Raw genomic sequence first — 24,536 nt, forward strand, 5'->3', positions numbered from 1 at the left:
TCAATCATTTCACAATGCTGATTATATATAGTCATCATCTGATTCAACGGACTAAATTTAGCGTAGTTCGTGCGATGATGACCTACTGTGAACAAGTAACGATTGCGCAAGTGACGAGTTGGAGTATAAAAATTCAGTTTTGAAAGTATATCAGCAGAATCAATGCGCTGTGAAACAATATCGTTAACAAAAGACACCATAGCATAATCACGACGCACTTTCAGTGATTTCATATTGATAAGCATGCATCGTGATTCATATGATGGTAGAGGAAGTACTGACCAGCCTAAATTACGTAGTGCGTATAATAAAAACTGCTTTTGTATCGATTCTATACGTTCTTCATGTTTTTTTTTGTGTAAGGTGACCAAACAATACTACAATATTCTAATATTGATCTTACATATGCAACATAAAGTATTTTTAATGTGTAAGGATCACGGAAGCGTTGGCCAAATCGTTTTATGAAATTGAGCATATTTCCTGCTCTATGCATTATTGCATTATAGTGATCTACAAATGATAGTTTTGAGTCTAAGATAACTCCTAAGTCTCTTATTTTATCACATTTTTTTACATGTTCGTTTCCTAAAACAATAGACATATTTGGTGTGGTTCGTTTTCTGCTATAACTTATGAGGTTACATTTTTTTTATATTCAATTCCAATAAACTTTTGCAGCACCACGTGTAGAAAATCTGTATCTCATTCTAAAAAACATTATGATCGTCATCATTCTTTATTTCTAAAAATAGCTTCATGTCGTCAGCATATATAAGGACCCTCAGTTTGTTTAGAATATAAGAAACGTCATTAACATATAAAATAAAAAGAAGAGGGCCTAAGTGTGAGCCTTGAGGTACTCCAGATGTAACATGTATTGGATTTGATCTTTTCCCATTGAATTTTACTATTTGCTGACGGTCGTTTAAATAGGACTTGATCCACTTTAGGAGACTCATTTCGATTCCCATTTTTTCAAGCTTGAAAGTCAACATTGGAATGTCAAGTTTATCAAATGCTTTACTAAAGTCAGTTTAAAGAGCTTCTACGAAGTAACCTTTATCCATTGCACTCAGTGAGTAACTTACAAATTCCAGAAGGTTCGTAGTGGTCGAACGACCTTTGAAAAAGCCGTGTTGAACGTTTGTTATACGATTTTTTATTTGGGCAAACATATTTTTGTTTACAATTGACTCGAAAAGTTTTGGAATACATGACATAATAGCAATACCGCGATAATTTCGAATGTCCGATTTCTTACCTGATTTATATATAGGTATAATGAATGATTTTTTCCATACCTTTGGAAATTGACCAGTTTGAAGAGACCAAAATAATGGAGTTGTGAGTTCAGTTGCTAAGTTTTTAATGAATCCAGGTGGAATTTCATCTGGCCCTAATCCTTTACTGGCGTCCAAATTTTTAAGACCAGACAAAATGTCTTGAACATTTATAGAATTAACGCCAACATCACTCGGAAAGTCAGCAAAATGTGAAAAGTAAGAAAAATCTCGATCGTTTTCAGAAAATGTTGAATAATTTTCTTGAAAAAATTTTGCGAAAAGCTTGCAAACATCTTCAGAATTATTTCCTACTTTTTCATCCAAAGTCATTGTTGATGGAAAGTTGCACGATTTGAGTTTAGTTTTAACGTAATGAGGTTAGCAGACTGCCTATGTATAGGCCTTTTCATGTGACAGATCCGTCTATGCATTTGTTTACATCGGTGGAGGACCGGTGCTAACACGGGCCTGTCATTTTCATAGAAGAACTGTCAAAGTGCTTCCCGATCAGCTGATTTGAGACGTCATGTGAATAGGCCTATCAGGCGTAAAGGAAGGCATGCTATAATGATGAACGAATGGAAGCGTAAGGAAACGGGTTATTTCTGTCCGTCTCAGGTTCTAGGGACGGGCCTGAGATTGAAACCATGACCTTCTGCTTTTGAAGCAGAAGCGGTACCCATTAGACCACCAACCCCGTCTCAACAGCTTACATGCTGCTTTAGGCAACAAATTACAAAAAAATGCCCAAAGATCGGACAATCCATCCCAACCTGATGATAGTTAAATCGTGCATGACACATGTACCATCGAATGAATAAATTGAACAAGTTAGCAATGCTTTTTCTTTCCGAGTGATGATTGTTTTGATCGTTTTTCACTGACTGTTCAGAACGATTTGAAAACAATCAAATCATCGACTGAGAAAAAGCAATGCTAACGTGTTCATTTTTTACATTCTTTAAAGCTCATGGTGGTGTTCTTGGCTCACCCACAGCGGATTTACGAATGCACTTCCTGATTATCTATTTTTTTACAATTTATTTTCATAAATAGAACGGGATTGAGTTTTAGAAATGCATTGTTATCATGTTATGGAAATTTCAAATTCAAAATGTTTTTCAGGGAGAACCCTCCCCAAAATAGTAACTTTCAAGAACCTCGAAGCTCAAACCTCAACCAAACTATGTTAAAACTTGCTCCAATCATAAAATCGTGTTCGACAAAGGTTCGTAGAATTGAATAAACTACTATGTAGAGGTATTTCTGATAAGGTTCGTTGTTTCGTTCACTAGATATGAGTTTTCAAAGCTTTAAAATAGCCCAAAACACATAATTGATTTGAAGCACATCTAAATTTTCTCCAAATTGACTGAAATTTTGACCAGAAGTTCAATTCGACATGAAAAATCAAAATATTAGTTGACTGAGGAATTTCCAGGCATTTGAATAGGTCCACTGTATATATACATATATCTCCAGCTGTTTTTACTAAAAGTTTTTCTCTAATTCCAGGTCAATGTTTCAGACGATTCTATTGTATCCGGAATATTCATCAAAAATATAATACCAAACAGCCCAGCTGACAAATGTGGATTGTTGAAGGTGAACAAATATTATTTATAAGGTATTTTACGAAAACTTACTCATATAGACTCAAGACAAAAAAGTATACAAACTTACCTTATCGATCCTACGTGTTTCGCAGACGAAATTCCACGCGTTTCCCTCTGAACCAATTCGATTTTTCACATTTAGAACGTTTAATTTTCGGATCTACAAAATGACGAAAGCAAGATTTTTAACTTTCGCAACCCAACCACTACTTTCGCCGCCCCGCTGTACACTCAGAAACACGGGTAGTCACAGAATGACTAAATTTTAGTAATTTATTACTATTTTCTATCTGCCTCTTTTTCGTTCTGCAGGGAATTTAATTCCTTTTTGTCAATTCACCAGGTGAAATGACATTTAGTGTAGAAATTCACAGCAGAATGAAAGAGAGGCAGCAGGGTTGCCTAATATCAATCATATCAGCTGATGGCTGATGGTCTAAAACTATCACTATCACTTGCGAGCTATCAATATCACTTTGATTTGACAACCAACAGCAGTGATGCGACATCGCACTCTAGATCATAATCACTGCGGAATGAGTGATCACGTGGTAATTATCCATGCTATTACTGTTTTTCAGTGACCAACAAATAGTTTCAATCTATCTGCTATACTGTCAAAAATATCGTACTGATAAATTGCCATTTTAACTGCTTAATTTAAGGCTAAACTTAAACCATCAGTGATATCCATAGTTTATCGCCATCAATGCCTTGTGATGGAGTAGACAGCATGATGTTGATGTGCTATAGATTGATTCGAATTGCATCGCAGTCGGCCTGTACAAATCAGCAAATTTCAAGCGTTGATAGTGACTGCGAGCAACTCTGAGAGGCAGATAGAAAATAGTCATTGATGCATAAACTTTAGTAATTCTGTGACGATTTTTATTTCTGAGTGTATGGAGAGACAAAGTGACTTAACCACGAATCAAAACAAAACACTACTTGAGTCAATTTTACACTGGTACAAAAACGTCGCAAGTAACTGAATAAAACGGCTTATCATTTTGTCATAAAATTATTGTGTGAAATAATAGGAACTCTATAGTTTTTGAACGCGAGCTCATTGTATGCAAAATTTAAGCAATGTACACGTCGAAAAAATGTTAAAAAGGTGATTCATTTTAAAACAGTTTTGGAAGACAGGATGTGATTCTTCTGGATTAATTTTCTCAAAACCGTATGGAAGTTACTTACGTCGATTTGAAAAAGTAATCGAGATTTTATGAGACGTTTCGAATCATGTTTTTAGTTTGTTTGTTTAGTTTGTTCATTAATAATTAATACTAGCTTTGAAACTTGCTGGTGGGCTCATTTATTTATGTTTCTTCTAGGGCCAAATTTGGAAGCACTTTCAATAATAACGTGCAACGAGCGTTTCTTCTTCATACTGGCATTACGTCCTCACCGGGACAGAGCCTGCTTCTCAGCGTAGTGTTCTTATAAATACTTCCACAGTTATTAACTGAGAGCTTTCTTTGCCATAGTTGCCATTTTCGTATTCGTATATCGTGTGGCAGGTACGATGATGAAATTTCCGAAAAAAAGGTCCCTACAAGCGTTCCTATCTTCTCAATTGAAATTAAAATCAGTAGGCAGGGAAGATTTTTTTTCATCTGCTGGTAACATCAAACATGATAGGTGTGATGTTACCTGCAAATAAAATAAATGCTTCCCTATCTGCTGATTTACATTGTAACCGGGTATCATCGCCCACAAAAATGTGACCAGCGCCATTCACAAATCATACTAATTTTTCGAGCAGCAACAATGAGCAGTCCGCCAGAAATTGAACGTCAACAGACACTAACGATTTAGATTTATTTGCAGCATAAATATTAATTCGATCTTTTTTTCAGCATTTTTAACCCCTCTACCGGCAGCTTCTTTTTTTCCCGCTAAAAAATATTCAATTCGCGATAACTTTTTTGTTTCTTGATATATTTGCACCATTTTAAAACAAGCTCTCAAAAAACTTTTCTAGTTTTAGAATATGTGTCGATATTGATCATTGGACATCTGGATTCGAAGGTATTCCAAAATTCCTTAGGGGACCGACGCGTAGCCATAACCCACGTAAATTTCTCAGGCTACAGATTTTTTATCGTATTCGGATATTCACTCCTCGAAATGATACATTAATGCAAGTATGTTGTGAAAAAATGAACCAATTTGGTGCAGCCGTCTTTGAGTAATGAGCATTTATGTTTCTGGTATCAAGCTGGACAAATAAAGATCTTGAAAACTCTAATAAACCTCATATGTATCTTAATTTTCAGATTTCTACAGGAGTACTGAACCGATTTGTATGATTTTTTCAAAGTAGCTCCTTATTGTGCATCCCGATAAAATTCAGAGAGAGAACTTCGCTCATTTTCCTCTTCGTTATCAACGAACTTAAGGTAACACACGATCGACTCATCGTGGCATCCATGAACAATCTATGTTCAAACTATCGTTGAAAAGAAAATATTTCTGTTTTATATCATATCGGTCATTCGGTGATCTATCGGATCATATGCTTGCTAGCAACAGGTATGATGATACACTCTCCGTTCATTTCTGTCTTGTAGAACCGATATCACACTCCGAAAACTGCAAACTTGATAATCATTTATGGATAGCAAACAGTTGCACCTTAAGCAGTTTCAATCGGAAGGATTTTGGCGCGCTCGAACTGACAAATCCTCCGTTGTAGTGAAACTTCTTCCGTCGACGTGATGTTGGACTGTTTTCAAAAACAGTCGAGATAAAAGCCGAGCCGGCAGAGCAATGACAGTTAGTTCGTTCAAAACTTCGCTTCGGAAGTCCAACCGGCGAACTCCAGATTGGTGCTGCGAAGTCAATATTACTTGGCATTGTATAGTACACATTTTATTTTTTTTTTGATAAATTGACCAAAAACAAAATGGCCGCCAAAGACGATTCATATGAAGCAGGGCCGTCCATTTTCAATTCATTGAAAGCATTTTCAGTCCCCAACTGATTGATTCAAGCTTCCCTTTTGATTGAAACTCTACTGTTTCGTTTCAATCCAACAAACATTTCCTTTCATCGCAGCAAGCGTAGTCTTTCATTCTTTTCGTGCTGCCTGTGCGTCGCGCGTCATATATCAGAGCCTCACTGCAGCGAGCTGGTCTTTCAGTCGGTAGTCTCTAACTTTAGGAGCAGATTTATTCAAATGAATGGTGGCCCGCATACTTTCTCTATCTTAAATTATTACCTTACAAGTTATATACATTACTATTGCAAAAAATAGGTAAAATCCATTTTGAAACATTTTGATAGATTTCAATGAAATCAAATGAAACGAAGTTCTTACTCTTTCATTTCACCTTTCTTGTTCGCTGCTTTCAATCAGGTAACGAAACGAATGAGTGATGAAAGAAGAACGAAGCGACGCAGTTGTTCGTCACCATTGAGACGATGCAACCAAATCTTCGTGTTTCACAAAAGGCTTTCGAAAATGCACAGCCCTGATATGAAGAATGTCGGTCCCCAAAGGAACATCTGAACATCTACAAAACTAGATCACCAATGATTAATATCGACACGGATTCTCAAACTAGAAGAGTTTTTTGAGGTCTTGTGAAAAAATGGTGCAAAAATATTGAGAAACAAAAAGGTTATGGCGATTTGAATATTTTTTTAGCGGTAAAAAATGAAGCTGCCGGTAGAGGGGTTAATAACCAATATAAGCTCAACAACACGGCATTAAAATCTCTTGAAACAATACAAATAATAATAAGATAAATTAATAAATATTTAAAAAATGTAACAAGCTACAAAACATCAACTATGTAAATATTGTTTTATTTTTTTTCAAAAATCATGGACAGTTTATGGGAGCATTTCAAAGCAATCTTCATGTTTTATCAAAGTATGTTGTAGTTTCACGTAAAAATATTTATTTTATAATAACAATTGATCAAAAGATTTTTTATAAATTATTGCAATTATTTGTACAAGCAAGTATACAAAATAATCATATACTTTTTTTAGTCATATTTTCATGAATCTGCAGTACAAAAAAAAGTATCGTTCAACTGCTGAAACTAAAAGCTTACGCCATCTAACAACTATTGAGTACTAAAAGTCTACTCACACGATTCAGCGAAAAAATATTTTTATCCTCCATAAATTGTACGTCAAATGAAAATTAACTTTTAGTTAATTAATTTACTGTTCAAAAATCTGAACGAGTGTTTCTGTGCTTAGCTTATTGCTGAACATGGTAGTTACATCGTTCATATGTGTAAACTAAAAGTCTAAAACAATCAAACATTCTTAACTGAGAACTCCATTTAATAAAAAATAAATTTGAAGTTTCATACATACAACCAGTTTTGCGAAATCCTGCTTGGTGTAGGCAATACTGTTGGAAATGTCGGTACTAAACAATCCGCTATTCTAAGCCTACATGGAAACTTTGAGTGCTTGAAATGTTGAGTAGACTTAAGTATGTTGTTAAGCTTCAGAAAAATAAATAAATTCCTTGAATTAATGAGTCAAGAAATTTCCTTCAGAAAGCCCCATTTGCAATGACATTTTTTTAAATTCTTTATTATTATTATTCCAAACATTACATTCATTTGTTATATCTAGGTGTTCTGTGTTAGTCAACACTATCATCCTATTTTGGCTTTTATTAACATTTTGTTAACAACATATTATATTTCATTTGCCGTAGCAGTTACGATTTTTTACAGGTGAGTTGATTTCACCTGCTTTTAAGATAAAAAAAACGCTTTCAATTTACTTAACCTAACTTAACCTAAATATATAACGCATTAATCGTGGCAATAGAAGATTGCAACGATTTTTGCATGAAATTATTAATGATTTTATTTGACATTTGTTCCAATGTTTCAACATTGGATATTCTATGAAACTTATTAGTACTATACTGCCGTGAATCGCAAGTCAGTTCCATTCGTAAAAAGTAGGCATTGAGAAAATGGGCTGTGAAGTTTCTAAACTCGTTTTCCATACGAGTATTCGAAAAATTTCTGAGGATTGGAACATGTTTAAATCTTAATGAAATTTTCAGAGTTTGCTTTTTACTACGATATGTTTTCGAGACAAATATAAAGATAATCATAACACGGTTCATTTGTGTGTTACATGGTGCAGAAATCTTTTGTGGGACTGATATGCGGTTACTTTTCATTATGGGACAATTTGACTGTTTTTTTTTCCTAATTTTTCCGAACAAATCATGTTACCTCATTATTGCAGCTGAAAGAGCATTGAAAGATATGTTGAAAACTGAGCTCAACTCAGCTCAACTTAACTTGCTAGAGATTATAATTTCTATATATGTGATTTTGAATATCTGTTTCTGAAAAGAAAATCAATCATTCGATTTAAGTGTACTTATTCAAGGAAAGAATGAGTAAGTTTTTAAAGAATAAAGAATTCACTAATTGCCATGTCTTAGTTGTCAGTAATTAGTTCACATCACATTAAATTAGTCAAACATGCAAACGAAATTAAGTAATTGAAATGATCAAGTTCAGAAATATCATGCCACTCTATACATTAGACTGATGCAAATTTTTAAATTTTTGCTCCCCTATGCTTAAACGGTGTCAATTATGATAAAAATCATTCTCCCAAAATTTTAAGTGATTTGGACGTAATTTGGTTGTGCACACGCTATTTGAAGTTTATATGGAAATTACTATGAAAATGACAAAGATTTTGTGTTCAGTCCTCTAACTGCTCGAAATAATAATCTATGGAAAAGTGAACAAGCTCTTCTCATGTGAAATCTTCGCAGCTCCAACTTCGCCGAAGACCACATTTTGTTGGGACGTAAGGATAATTTGTTATTATTGATAACAAAGTCTAAACCATACTGAGATGATCATTCAATTACCGTTTTGACTCATATTCCGAACACTTAAGGCCAACAGTGACTTCAAATGCATCTGATTGGCATAAATTGACAGAAATTTGTGTAAATTTCAATTTCCTCGCAAAGCCCAAATGTTAGCTGTTGGGTGTACCGATAATAATGTTGATTTAATAAGTTTTAGTATAGTTTTTACGTTAAAGTATGGCACAACAGTTTGATTCAAATGCCGAACACTGTGTTCATTCTGTCTCATATTCCGAACACCTTGATTCAAATTCCGAACAGCACAAATAAATCGTATTCAAATGAATTATTTCCCAAATAAATTTACTAGGGGCCCAGATAGCCGTAGCGGTAAACGCGCAGCTATTCAGCATGACCATGCTGAGGGTCGTGGGTTCGAATCCCGCTGGTCGAGGATCTTTTCGTAAAGGAAATTTTCTCGATTCCCAGGGCATAGAGTATCTTCGCACCTGCCACACGATATACACATGCAAAAATGGTCAAAAAAAAAAAAAAAGCTCTCAGTTTATAACTGTGGAAGTGCTCATAAGAACACTAATCTGAGAAGCAGGCTTTGTCCCAGTTGGGACGTAATGCCAGAAAGAAGAAGAAGAAATTTACTTAAGCTTGATTTCTGGTCTGAAACTAGAGAATCATCACTACTCCCGCGGTATAAATTATATTGGAGACGTTAAAATTGAATTGCAATTGACTGCAATTTTCTTGTTATTCAATGACATATTTCAACGAAACATTTCAACCAAATCGCCATACAAAAACCGAGTGTTCGAAATATGAGTCTGTTCGGAATTTGAGACAAAACGGTACTTTCAGAGCAACACTGCTTTTTTTGCTATAGAACATAGTAGCCTAGATTACTTTGATCTATGGACCGATGCACGAGTTCACTAATTTGACGTTTGAGCGGTGCCGAATTCACTGGTTGCTATGGTAGCATAAATAACACGGCACCGCTCAAACGTCAACGAGTGAACGCGTGCATTGGTCCATTCTACCCGCCAGGAGCACCACTGTTGCCTACCGGGCAGTTGGTTCAGCATGCAAAATGCATACCCAGTTTATAATTATAAATAGCAATTTATCCTGACGTCCAATCAAAATGTGGTCTTCGGCAAAGTTGTAGCTGAAAGGATGTCACATGAGAAGATTGTGTTCACTTGTCCATAAAACATCATGACGAAGAGATAGAGGGCTGAACACAAAAGGATGGCGTTTTCCATAGTAATCTCCATATAAACTTCAAATGGCCAGTGCACAGTAATATTTCTTCCGATTCATTTCAAACTTTGGGAGTATGCTATTTACCATAATATAAGCCGTTTAAGCTTTAAGGGGAGCAAAAATTTCAAAATTTGCATCACTCTACTATACATACTGTTAGTGTTTGTTAAGCTAAACAACATAAACTACAAACACTAACAATCGCACAATAACACATTCTCGGAATGCGAAGAGAGACGAAACCGATCAGTTTGTGCAACACTAATAGATTATTCAGTGATCAATCTATATGCATGCAATAAAGAAGGCAAGATTCGCGCGCGAGGTTTCACAAAAATAATGTGGTTTAATTGCATGTGGCTGGTGAACATCATTAGCGGACTTTGGGGCAAGTGTGCCATAGGGGCAAGTGTGCCACCCCTGCTTTTTATAAAAACTAGAATATATATTTTCTTTTTGAGCTTAACAATATGTTCCCTTATAGTTCGCAATACAATGATCAAAATATGATGAAAATTACTCTATTTTTCACGTATTTACAATGGCTTGAGCAAAGACAACCAAATTTGAGTGGATTTTTATAAGATTTCTTTGTTTCTAAATAGCATGGTGAAAGATAACAGATTTTTATAACGTACTGTACATCGTGAAACTATTCAAATGTGTTACTTATTGTGGCATTTGAACGAAAAAAGTATTTACATTTACACACGAAATCCATTTTGGTTGAAATGTATACTTATTGGGGCAAGTGTGCCACCTATTTGGTAAACAAAAATTATTGGAGTGAAATTTATAAAAATGCAAACATCATCAACAAAATCATAATAATAAACTAAAATGAGGACCCATAACGCGGGTAGATCACCTTTTCGTGGTGCGTTATGGGGTAAAGATCTACCAGTGAATCCTAGTCCTGACTGCTTCAAACGAAGAGAACAGGATATTATAGTGATCAAAGGAACATTTTTTAGTCCTTGTTACATTTTTAAACCTTGTTGAAAGTGACAAGTCTCGGTTTTCCCAGTTGCCGAGAATGATCTTGAGACAAGGAAAAAAAAAATGAGTCGAATACAACAATTTGTTTTTTAATCTTTTATTTAATTAGTTCTCTATAGTTTGAAGAAGTAAGGACTAGGATTCTGATGCATGGACAATATCGGTGTAATTTCTTGGCTTTGTCAAGGGATCCGATTTTGACTGATAAAGGGGCGCGCCTATTCCTAACTTGATCGCAGGAAAGGATTCTAATTGAAAGGTTCTGCTATTTATACCCTTTGAAGAATGTGGTGGGAACACTCTCCATTGTTCCCACCACATTCTTCAAAGGGTTTAAATAGCGGAACCTTTCAATTAGAATCCTTTCCTGCGATCAAGTTAGGAATTACAACTGTAAGAAAACCGAATACTTTATCATCTCTCAATAGTGATAAGGTAACACGACATGCACAAAACAAAGGACACGGGATATACTACAATAGATCAAATATTGGTCGCAGTGGTTTATGTTCCGAAAAGAAAAAAAAAATGAGGCGCCAGTAGTAGTTTCTGAAGTATAGTAGGGGAATAACTAACATGTTTGCCCCCCAAAGCGATTTTTTCTCAAAATATTCAATAATAACATGTTTTTCGGCTTATTAAGTACCGTTTTACATATTTACATAAATGTTTTACCGTTATTTAGTGCTGATCTAGTTTAATATTATACATATTCGTCATAATATAAGGGTAATATATATATATTGTATTTAATGGAGACAAAAATAACCATTTTAGTTATTCGAATTGAGTAATAGGCAGTTACGCATGTTTTGAACCTTGTTATAAAGCATCTCCTTATTACGGTAAACTTGAAATTATTTTTCAAATTATAGATTAGCGTCTGCTTTGTAAGTAATATTTATAGGAAATAAGGAACATTTCATTACAAGTAGAATTAAATGCGATGTTCATTCGGTGGCCGTCTTGCCCCGTATGGGTGGCACACTTGCCCCATAAGGCCCAAACGCAATGATAGCGGAACGGCAACGGAATGCGGAACCGGTTCGCCAGCATGAATCACACCATCTCAACTGCGCTGACAACGAATGAAATTGAACAAAAACTGGTTCGACAAGCTTGTTGTAGTTCATGCTGGCGAACCGGTTCCGCTTTCCGTTGCCGTTCCGCTATCATTGCGTTTGGGCCTATAGTGTCGAAAAATAGTTTATTTTGGATGATATTTGAGAAGCTCCAAAACTAATACTTTTTTAAATTATTTTCTTTTTAAATGGCACAGTGGTTATGGAAAGATGTGTTACTAACCTCATGAGGCTGGTGGATTTATAAGCTTTAGGCAAAGTTAGAGAACAATTTGCTTAAGGTGGCACACTTGCCCCAAATTCCGCTATCGGGAGGAAAGAACTAGGATTGACGAAAAGTCTTGTGCCTGGATTAGGAGTGTTTGTAAAAGAAGAGTTAAAAAAGTATTGGAGTTATTGGAAAGAAAGGAACCCGATTTTCTCACAACTTAGGGATCTGCGGAATGCATTGCAGAATGTATAAGCCACGCACCTATATTACCCAACATAAAGACTGACTAATTTGATCAGTTCTGCATTTCTTAGGCTTCAATTTTAATTAGCGTCATAAGGTGCTTCTGAAATGGATGTAAGTGACATTTTTCTGAAAATTTGTTCTATGCTTACTGTGATGAAAACTGCAAATTTTGCTGTTTCCAACACCGTTAGCATCGCAACCATTTTTTCCTTAGCAACACTAATTATCCAAATACCTTCGCTAGGAAAATGACTGCTTTCGACGTTTTGTCCCTTCGACGTTTTGTCCCTGTGCGGTGCACAACGTAAAAAAATCCGGGGGAAGGTCTCTCAGCTGGCAGTCAAATCCTGCTACTGGCGATGCTCCAGCAGCGGCGGGATTGACTATGGCTTGCAATCGGTTGTCCGTGTGCAATCAAACCGGTGTCCGCAGTAGACTACCACTGGTGGGATCTAACTGTGGATCGGAATGACAAACGCGTATTGCCTTGCCGGGTGTTCTCCAATGACGGGTGGACTGTAATGCGGCAACGGGTTCAACAGCAGCAGCTACGGAAAGCAGTCTTGGCAGCGGAATCGGAATCGGACGGTGCTCCGAAGAATGAAAAATCCGGCTTCTCTTCAAGTTTTCGTTTATTCGCGATGTTACTTCTACGACTGATACAACAAAACTGATGCGCTCTGCGCAATGTGGATTACTTATATACTAACGCTTTCTCTATCGTGAGATTCATTTGACAGGTGTATTTATGATCACAAACTTCCTAGATTTGTCAGACAACTTCAATTGAGTGTACGCTGTAGTTAAATCTAAGGAACAGAAAACTTTACACCCAGCAAGAGATGCAAACACATCTTGTGCAGTTGGTAATGGGAATTAGGAATTATTTACCCTATTGAATGACACTTTACAATCTATAACTAAAGGGGAAGTGGTGGTAAAATGAACAGGGGTGGTAAAATGAACATCGTGCCTTTTACCGAGAAAAAACAAATTTCAATGAATTTTTATCACGCACGGAAGATTTAGAGTATAAATCCGAGTGTTCGGATTGATACGGAGGTCAATTGAAGTGAAAATATCAACGAAAACTAAGATTTTAGAAAACAACGTTTGAAAATTGGAGCTGACGTAACTTTTGGCTCGGAGATCTTGAGGTTTTTCAGTGATGGGAATATCGTTGTGATGTGATGTCAAATCTGAAACTTTTACATTTCTTTTTGAATGGATTACAATCATTTATAGATATATTTTCGGCAGTGCAGCGAAAATTGTAAAAAATATTAGTTTTGCTCACGTTTTCTGCATGATGTTCATTTTACCACCAACAGCTGTTCATTTTACCCACATAGTGCAGGTAAAATGAACATTTCAATTGGTTTTTGCTAGCGATAAAAATATGTGAAAATTTAGCTATTTTGGTCTGAATTCGTGTTACTGTTTTAGCTAACATCCCTGTTTTTGATCTTGTGCGATAAAACTATACATATTCCTCGTTTTTCTATCAGAAACAAGATGATATCCTTAAGGTGTTCATTTTACCACCCCTTCCCCTACGGATGTCTCCATCTTTCTTAATTACAACCACCACAGGTGAGGCCCAAAAACTTGTGTTGATTGGGGTAATTCGTCCCCTTGATGCTACAACTAGATAACTCGAAATTTGAAATTTATGACTTCAATATGCCAAAACATTTTTATTAATTAGATCTGTAAAATACCTACAGCTCATAAGCGTGTGATTCAAAATACACAAGTTAAAGTTTATTTTTCAACCATATCCTCTGCGATTAACCGTAACCTTGTAAAACGGTCATATTTTTAAAGTGGCACATCCCAAAATTTTGATTTTCGAGTTATCTAGTTGTAGCATTAAGGGGACGAATTATTCCGTCTTTTTCCAGTGAGTCCAAATGATCTATTACTTTTTCTTTTAAACGATAAGGAACATCGTACGCTTTGCGAAAAATTGGTGAGTTATCTTTGAGAACTAAATCAGCCTCAAAACCTTTGATAGGACTAGACAAATTTCTGTCAAAACCGCTAGCATAGGGTAATCAAAGTAATTTGGACAGACCGTTACGCGTATATAATTTGGCCATTTACGGCTGTGCTATCGTTGTGTATTAGTAGGCTTTGATTAGATTTGGAAATAATAAATTCAGATTATTGTATGCACCTACAGAGAGTGGACGTACTTAATTCAAGCTATCACATCTGGCTTCGAGGTGGGATCAAAGTATTTGGAACACGAACTCGGAACACGCATTACGAATATTTCAAACGGATAACGAGTCTATTTCAAAAAGACAAATATTTCAAAGGATTACGAATTTAGAAAAAAACATTTTTTGAATTGGTAAGAAATTAATGTGTTTAAAAAAAAAACAGTACACTGCTATACGCAGGACACTCCGCTGCTAATAGCAGGGAAGGCGTAAAAGCCTCTACCATTTGTAGAAATAAGCTATACTGCTATAAGCAGGACACTTTCACTGCGGAATGCAGGAAAAAAAATCCACAATTGTTTGAAAAATAACAGATGAGCTATTACCCTAGCAACCATCCCTATGACTAAGTTTTAAAAAATTTTAGCTGAAACGGAATCAAGAATGGAAGGATGGAATATAAATCCATTTAAGTTCAACCATCTTCCCGAGACACAAACCCGAAAGGAATGGATGCGATGGAAACGAAACTTTGAGGTCATTGTTGCAGCCAGTGAGGAAAAGAACTCGACGAAAATCAAAAACATATTGCTTGCGAAGGGAGGCCTCGAGCTTCAAGATTTATTCTATTCCATAGAAGGAGCAGATGTTATCGAAGATGAAGAAAGGAAAATTGATCCCTACAAAGTGGCTTTAACGAAACTTGATGATCATTTTGCGCCGAAGCAGCATGAGTCTTTCGAAAGGAATGAATTTTGCAAGCTATCGCCAGATGTTAACCAGGAAGGCAAACGTGAGACATTATCGAAGTTTTTGATGCGCTGTACAGAACAAGCCAAGAGATGTAATTTCGGAAAGACAGAAGCTGAGAGTCAAGACCTACGTATTATAGATAAAGTGATTTATTATGCACCAACTGAACTACGAGAAAGACTGCTGCAAAAAGAGAAGCTGTCCATGGCTCAACTTATACGAATGGTGAACTCATACGAATCGATCAAACTACAAGCTAAAGCAATAGAAAACACATTATCGAGGGATAATTCTGTATCTGCAGGTTTGATCTATAAGCTAGATATATATTATTTTAGAAATGAACATGAAGCGTATTTGGTTTATGTTTAATTATTAATTATTGCCATCATTTGGTTACAGTTACGAATCACGATGCGCGACTTAACAGGTTGAATGCTAACGGCCAACGTTTCAACAGCACATGCTTTCGTTGCGGTCATCAAAACCATTATGGAACCAGTCGTCAATGTCCAGCGCGTGGGAGGAAATGTGAGAAATGCAACAAAATAGGACATTATGCCAAAATGTGCAGATCGGGAACAAGTTTCAAGCGTAAGTACGATGAACCATCACCACATCATGGAGGGAAAAGAATGAAGTTTAGCCAAGTACGTGCAGTCGTAGCAGAAGAAAGCAACGACGATGGACAAAATGAACCGGAGAGTTTTATTTTCAATATTGGTGATGGAGATGAATACCTATGGACAAAAGTAGGAGGTGTGCTGATACAAGTATTAATAGATTCAGGTAGTTCAAAGAATATTATTGATGACACAACCTGGCAGTACATGAAAAAACATCATGTGAAGAGTTGTGTTCCAAATTATGTACCGAGCACAATTTTGAGAGGATACGGCCCGAATACGAAACCATTGGAAATCGTTCATGTTTTTGAAGCTTCGATATCTGTTGATTCGTCAGACAGCAAACTTGAAACAATCGCGACGTTCTATGTTATAAAAGGAGGACAACAATCATTGCTTGGCAAGGAAACAGCAAAATATCTAGGTGTGTTAAGAATTGGACTACCTGGTCCTGAGAATTCAATTAACATGCTAATGTCTATGGAGAAACGTCCTTTTCCAAAAATGAAGAATGTTAAGGTGAGGATTCCCATCAACCAGAGTATTACCCCAGTTACGCAAAGAGTTCGCCGTCCACCGATTGCATTGTTAAACAAGATTGAAGACAAATTGAATCAACTGTTGGCTATGGATATAATTGAACCCGTATCAGGTCCAGCACAGTGGGTATCTCCGCTGGTTACTGTCATCAAAGACAATGGTGACCTACGCCTATGTGTGGATATGCGCCGTCCAAACCAAGCAATTCAGAGAGAACACCATATGATGCCAACCTTTGAAGATTTTCTGCCACGTTTCAAGTCAGCTAGATTCTTCAGTCGTTTAGATATCAAGGATGCTTTTCACCAGGTAAACTAGATATAGATAATCTTAAAGATAGTTATGTGTATTTGTATTATTATGTAGTTATTAATATTGTTGAATGTTGTCCTATTTTGATTATGATTTATTTAGATTGAGCTGGAAGAATCATCTAGACATATTACAACATTCATATGCCACAAAGGGCTGTTCCGCTATAAACGTCTAATGTTTGGCATTTCATGTGCACCAGAAATGTTTCAAAAGATAATGGAGCATATTCTAGCAGAATGCGAAAATGTGGTTAATTATATTGATGATACGATAATATTTGGTGAGACTGAGAAGGAACACGACGAAGCTTTGGAGAAAGTTCTGAATGTACTGAAAAGTCGAAATATCTTGTTGAACCAGGACAAATGTATTTTCAAAGTAAGGGAGGTTGAGTTTCTCGGGCATTTGATGTCTTCAGAAGGAATTCGTCCGACTGTTAGCAAAGTCGAAGCATTACAGAAATTTAGAGAACCAAAGACTTCCGAAGAGATCAGGAGTTTTCTGGGACTTGTTACGTATGTTGGAAAGTTTATTCCTGATTTAGCTTCAATCACGGAACCACTCCGTCAATTAATTTGCAAAGAGAACAAATTTGTTTGGACGCAAGAACATCAGAAAAGTTTTGAACATTTAAAAAGATTAATATCTAATGTACAAACGCTGTCATTTTTTGATAACTCATTGAGGACACGAGTGATTGCGGATGCCTCACCAGTAGCTTTAGGTGCGGTATTGGTTCAATTTGATGGAATGAAAGATTGTGATCCTCGTATCATCAGCTATGCAAGCAAAAGTTTAACTGTAACGGAAAAAAGATATTGCCAAACGGAAAAGGAAGCATTAGCGTTGGTATGGGCAGTAGAAAAATTTTCAATGTACCTTATAGGTCGAGAATTTGAATTAGAAACGGATCATAAACCACTGGAGATTATATTTTCACCTACATCTACACCTTGTGCTAGAATTGAACGGTGGGTGTTAAGGCTTCAATCATTCAAATTTACCGTTAAGTACCGGAAAGGATCAGGAAACATTGCAGATTCTCTATCACGACTTGTTGTTGGAAATGATCCAGTTGAGTTTGAAACTGACAATCATTTTCTTGTTCTTGCTGTTCAAGAATCAGCGGCCATTGATGTGGGTGAAATCGAAAACGCTTCTAAAGTGGATCTAGAACTCAAAGCAGTCAAGGATTGTCTTGTGTCAGGAAACTGGACTGATCCTTTAGTAAAACCATATGAACCATTTCGAAATGAGCTTGGTATGATTGAAGATACAATTGTACGAGGAAATAAATTGGTTGTTCCACAAGAATTGCGTCCTAGAATGCTTCAGTTAGCACATGAGGGTCATCCAGGAGAGTCGATTATGAAGAAAAGGTTACGAGATCGAGCTTGGTGGCCAGGTATGGACCGCGAAGCAAAAGAGATTGTTTCAAACTGTGAAGGATGTCAACTAATAGGACTACCAAGTAAGCCGCTTCCAATGAGTAGACGAGAGTTACCTACAAAACCATGGATCGATGTTGCTATTGATTTTATGGGACCACTTCCTTCAGGAGAATACTTACTAGTGATAGTGGATTATTTCAGTAGATATAAAGAAGTTGAAGTCATGTCAAAGATCAATTCTCGGGAAACTGTCAACAAGTTGAATAAAATTTTTATACGTTTGGGATATCCAAGAACTATCACTCTTGACAATGCGAAACAATTTATTGCGAAAGAGTTTGAAGAATATTGTAAATTACACGGAATTCATTTGAACCATTCTGCACCATATTGGCCACAGGAAAATGGATTGGTTGAAAGACAAAATAGATCGCTTTTGAAAAGATTGCAAATAAGTAATGCATTGAGAAGAGATTGGAAGAAGGATTTGAACGATTATTTAATCATGTATTACACGACCCCGCATTCAACAACAGGCAAAACTCCTACGGAATTATGTTTTGGACGTACAATAAGATCTAAGATACCATCCATTGAAGACATAGAAACAATTCCAGTATCATCGGACTATCGTGATAAAGATATAATAAACAAACAGCAAGGAAAAGAAAGAGAAGATAGAAGACGTCATGCTCATGAATCGGATATTAAGGATGGAGATATTGTTTTAATGAGAAACTTGTTACCAGCCAATAAACTAGCTACAACGTTTGGGAGATCGAAATATAAAGTGACAAAACGTACAGGAGCCCGAGCTATAGTAGAAGATCAAGAAACAGGAGTAACATACGAAAGAAACATTGCACATTTGAAAAAGGTTAACCCTTCCATATCAGCCACAACATTCAATTGTGAAGACTATAACAACCCTACATTTAATGAATCAGGCCCAGTGATGACGAAGGAATCAACAATCCTACCTTCGGATGATGATGAACCTGAGTTCCGAGGATTCTCTTCTGATGACTGATTTGCGGATTTGGACAATGAACTATTGATGTTTAAATTTGAATAATATTATTTATGAACTTTTGAACCATGTTATAACCTGTTATGTATTTGCTATTCTAAAATTATAAGAAAAAGGAGATGTGCTATCGTTGTGTATTAGTAGGCTTTGATTAGATTTGGAAATAATAAATTCAGATTATTGTATGCACCTACAGAGAGTGGACGTACTTAATTCAAGCTATCACAACGGCAAAATCAAATGGAAGTGGCCAAATTATATACGCGTAACGCTCTGTCCAAAATACATAAAACACCCTATTGGGATTTAATTTCACTAAGTTCAGTAGATTTACTATCAATAAATCAAGGGTTGTTTTCAATCATCGATGAATTCGAAAAGGTAATCCGCCAATTGTTCAAAGAATACGTCCAACCAATCTCTTCCAATGAGGGGATCAAAACGATTAATATCATTCAAAACTACAAGTTCTAACTGCACCTTTCTAAAATTTAGAGTAACACATACAGAAAGACCACCGAGAACTTCAAGAGATGATCCGTTGACTACAATTAGCCTATTTTTACATTTTTTTTAACAAATTGGCGCTCAAAAAAATTATATAAACCCCGTGTCGAAACGTTGGGCAAGTAATAAACCTCGTTTTATTCCCTCAAAGACTGTGTAGCCGGTAAATCAGAACGATATATAATCAGATTTGCAGATAACAGAGACAGCTGAACCGCTATCCACTTCCATTTTGAATATTTTACCATCGATTTTAACATCTAGAAGACAAGGTTCACTAATCTTATGAACTGATCTAATCATTAGATATGGATAGTCACCTGAGCTGTCGCTGTCACTGCTGTAGTCGACTCGTAACCTCTTGAAATAATCATGCACATTATCTCGAACGTTGTCTTGAGCAGATGCGTCTCCTACAAACTTAACAGAGCCTCTTTGACTGTCTTTGTATTTGTAACAATGCTTTTGGATATGGCCACGCATTTTACAAAAATGGCACACGAAATTAGCTCTGTTGGGCGATCTTTGTCCTAAACTCGGCCCTGAATGAGATCTGCTTCTATCTTATCGCCTATTTTGCCCTTCGTATTCACAATTTCCACTTCTTCCTCTTCGATGGAACTCCTTACTGTTTGAAACATAGTCATTTCTTCTGCCAAGCCTATAATTTCTGCATATAATAATGTTTTCAAATCTGTAGCAGCTTGAGCTCTTCAAAGGTTGACATCCCAGCAGTCATAAATAAGTCTTTTTTTTTGTTCATCAGGTACATTATTACAAGAGAAAAAGTATTCAATATGCTCAATGTAATTAAAAAAAGAAGTTCCGGGAACGTACGGGTCAATTGTTCCATATAACGCCATTTTGCCTGTGCTACACAAAAGTATTCAATTTAAACAAAGTGCACAATAGCGAAAAAGAAAAAAAAAATGGGCGAAAAGAACAAAGCGCTATTCACATACATACCTTACTTCTTTGTTGAACTCCAACCGTTGCGTTGTAAATCTTTTACACCAGCACGCAATCCGTTGCTCCGACTACTCCGATGCCGTAACGGGATCTTTTGTTCCGCAGCCTGCAATCCTTCTTCCGAAATCTTTTATTATTTCACCAGCCAGATCAGCCTCGCGCCACAGCAAATCAACCAAAACCAGCAACAGCACACACGATCCAAAATGATAGTATCACCAACAGCAACGGTAGTAACACCAACAGCAACTTATTGAGCAAGCGTATCTAATCCCACAAGTAGTATCTCTCCTTTGGAAGTTTAGTCAATGGCCGACGCGTCGCAACCTGGGAGGGAGAAACCAATTCAAAATTTCTCAACGTCACAGTGAGCCGAGATTTTGCTGTCACGAACTGTCACTATGAGCCCGGGTTTTAAACAATGGACAAACATGATAAAAGCGCGTAATTAGCCAAAGCATATTTTTGCCTTTCATTAAAAGTAGCAAAAATCGAATTAGATTCAATTCATGCACATTCAAAAGTAACGTCACGAGAGCACCGTTTATTCTAATTGAATGTAACGTACTGGAATGAGGCTCTTTTTACTGTTTTCAATTAAACGCGTAGAAAACTGTGGCCCTTTTTCAACGTTTGTCCAGAAAGATCGAAGGTACACAACAAATGAAAACTAGCGATTTTCACCAAGCCTGCCTTGATTGTCGTTGGCAAACTGGAGTTATCTTGCCGTTTGGAAAAAAAATGTATCAAATTTCGTGTGTAGTATCTGTGCCTCCGTCGCAGGTCGCAACAAGCGCAACCGCGGACCAGAACTTGAAAGAGTCGTAACCGACCGGCTTGACTAAAATCACCACGAACAACGAATCGAGATCGAGAAGCCGAGAAACAATTGTTTCAACTTCCAAACTTGCACGCGCGAAAAAGAACTTAACTTTATCCTCGTTAGCCACTTATTTGTATTATAAATAGGTATTTCTTCACTTGGGATATTATTGTATATCCACTTGAATGTTGGATTATCCTGGCTATTTATGAGACTGTTCGAAACAGTCGTCGGGAATCGAGGGGAATCTCAATGTATTCCATCCAAATCAAATAATGTTGCCAATGTTGTTGAAACACATTGTTATGATAACTATACATACCTTACGCGTAATAAACTGTTGCCACTTATTGAATTTTTTAATTGAACCTGAATTTTGAGCACGAGAAACATTTACAACGAGCTGAATTTTGTTTAGTGAAAGATACTTTTATAAACATTCCATTCAACCACCCCTCATTTTTCGAGCCGGGCAGTCGGCAGCTGAGTGTCAACAACAGCTGATTTGGAAATCGTGGAAATCTGATCCGACGCCCACTCTGCTGTCCTTGTTGCTCTACTTGAAAGAGTAGAGGTGCACATTTGCGCGCGAAAACTTTCTCGCTCATTGTTGCTGCCAAATCTTATAGCGACTGTTTCACCGACCGTTTCAGACGACGACTGTTTCAAACGGTCGTGAACAGTTAGGAACTGAACGGTCAATAACAGTTAAAAGATGTTCACTCGTCTACGTCCACTTTAAAAGAGATCGATCATCTCGCTTTATTCTCCAAAGTAACTTACATTTACATATTTTGGTTAGGAAGGTTGGTATTTAAATAATGACAAATCATGATCTGTCAACAGGTTGGTATTTAAATAATGACAAATCATGATCTGCACTGAACCAAAAGAGCTGATCGGATACTACACATATACGTTTTGTCAAACACCCGCGTACTTTTTTGTTTTCGACGGTTTGTCTCCTCGACGTTTTATTCTTTCGGTGTTTTGGCATTCGACGTTTTCGCATTCGACATTTTGGCATTCGACATTTTGTCTTTCGACGTTTTGGCATTCGACGTTTCGTCCCTTCGACGTTTTGTCCTTTCGACGTTTAGGCATTCGACGTTTTGTCTTTCGGCATTTTGTCACCCAACCTTTTCTCTGAATAATGCAATCCTCACTTTATTTTCTATACTTACACTGCAAAAATTGTAATAATTTTCTACATGTGTATCGACACATCAATATTAGATCCTATCTCACACATTGAATTTATTTAAATGAGATTGAATGAACCTTGGTGTTGTGAATCAAAAATATGTGTGAATCCACATAGCAAAAATCTATGTGGTTTCACACATAACGCGTATATGGAAAATGAACTCGTGAACATCAACAACGAAAACGACAAAAACAGATTAGGAGCAGATCAACCATTTTGTAAACCTAAGTCTGTAGACTTTCAACTGCAGTTTTCAGCAAGTAGATTGGTGAGTTTTTTTTAATATTAATTGGAAACTTAAGCTGAACTTATTGAATTATTATTTTTTTACAGTTTTATTCCGAGAAGGTGGAACCAAAGGAAGCTTGTGTACTGCGATTCCGAATCATCGGAAACCACGCCGAAACCACAAACTCCTCATCTATAATGGCTGCATATCTGGCGAAGACGGAGCGCATCGCGATTGAAGATTTTCCCGCTACGAAACTCCAAGGAAGGCAGGCAGCTAAACCACCCCTGAACAGCGGCCACCATTCCCTTATTCATCCAGTTCCGCAACACCAGAAAATCTCCCGGTTTCTTCATTGGTACATGCTGGACCATAGTAAAAATGTAATGTTTGGATGATTTTATAAGTAGCGTGATTGAAAGAGCAATAAACAACTACCATATTTCATTGTTATATGTGATTAAGAGTTTTGAATGCAAATTAATCCTGAGCTAATCCGAGCTAGAATCAATAATTTTATTCATATATTATCTTTATGAAACTCATGGTTTTCAAAAATGATTACCATGTGGACTGACACATAGTTTTAATATATTCTGAATGAACTCAAATTATTTGTCTCACACATAATCAACATGTTTCGACACAAATTGCAAATTACTATGTGTGAAACAAATACCAACGATATGAGGAATTTTTCTAGTGTACCTAACCTTTACATACACGCTAAGATCAGTCTACCCAAATATGGGTAAAGTTTACCCATAATTGCCGAAAAGTGCACACACTCATTTTATGGGTAAGCTAGGCTATACCCATAAATGGATAAACTTACAAAACCCATTTATGGGTATTTGATTACGAAAGGAAATTTAGAAAAAGTACTCATATTTGAGTATTTTAATTCTCTTTTTGTAAAATTCAATAATCATACCAGTGAATTCTAATCATGAGAAACAAAAGTAATAATTTTATTGTAAGTTTAAGCACAATAATGTACACACATATTCCAATCTTCAAGAACGGCTTATGCCTATTAGATCCACACAAGTCGTTGCGCTGCTAATGATACGCCTTCTGGTGGCAAAACACTGTTCGAGATGAGTGACGGATGGTGCATCTTCCCTGAGAACATCCCTGTTTGTTTTCAGTACGCTACTGGTTGGAATTTCCCTGATCGGTTGAACGCTGAAGAGATTAACCTTCATCCAGCCAACATACTTTTCACATGCAAAAAACGCACTAAAATGTGCATAACTTTTTTGTTTCTCAATGGATTTTGTTGAAATTTTCAGAACTTCCCGAAAAACTCTTCTAGTTTATGGTCCAGGAAACTTGGGAATATGGTCCACGTGGTTCCGGAGTTATTCCGGATTGTCTTGGGGTACCAAAATTGGCCACATCGTCCATTCAACGTATATCTCAAAACC

General features: G+C 36.5%; 1 protein-coding gene across 6 annotated transcripts in view; it reads left to right on the forward strand.

The window, feature by feature from the left end:
• LOC5569990 (inactivation-no-after-potential D protein) overlaps positions 1-24,536 on the forward strand; it is a 298,943-nt gene that overhangs the window by 109,531 nt on the left and 164,876 nt on the right. For 5 of the 6 annotated variants that reach the window (XM_021844310.1, XM_021844309.1, XM_021844306.1 and 2 more), the window contains one exon: positions 2,802-2,891. The exons of the other annotated variant lie outside the window; for it this stretch is intronic. In XM_021844310.1, the coding sequence (XP_021700002.1) occupies positions 2,802-2,891 (90 nt within the window). The remainder of the gene's footprint in view (positions 1-2,801; positions 2,892-24,536) is intronic. 6 annotated transcript variants of the gene reach the window in all.

This window comes from Aedes aegypti, chromosome 2, assembly GCF_002204515.2.
Source record: "Aedes aegypti strain LVP_AGWG chromosome 2, AaegL5.0 Primary Assembly, whole genome shotgun sequence".
NCBI lineage: Eukaryota > Metazoa > Arthropoda > Insecta > Diptera > Culicidae > Aedes > Aedes aegypti.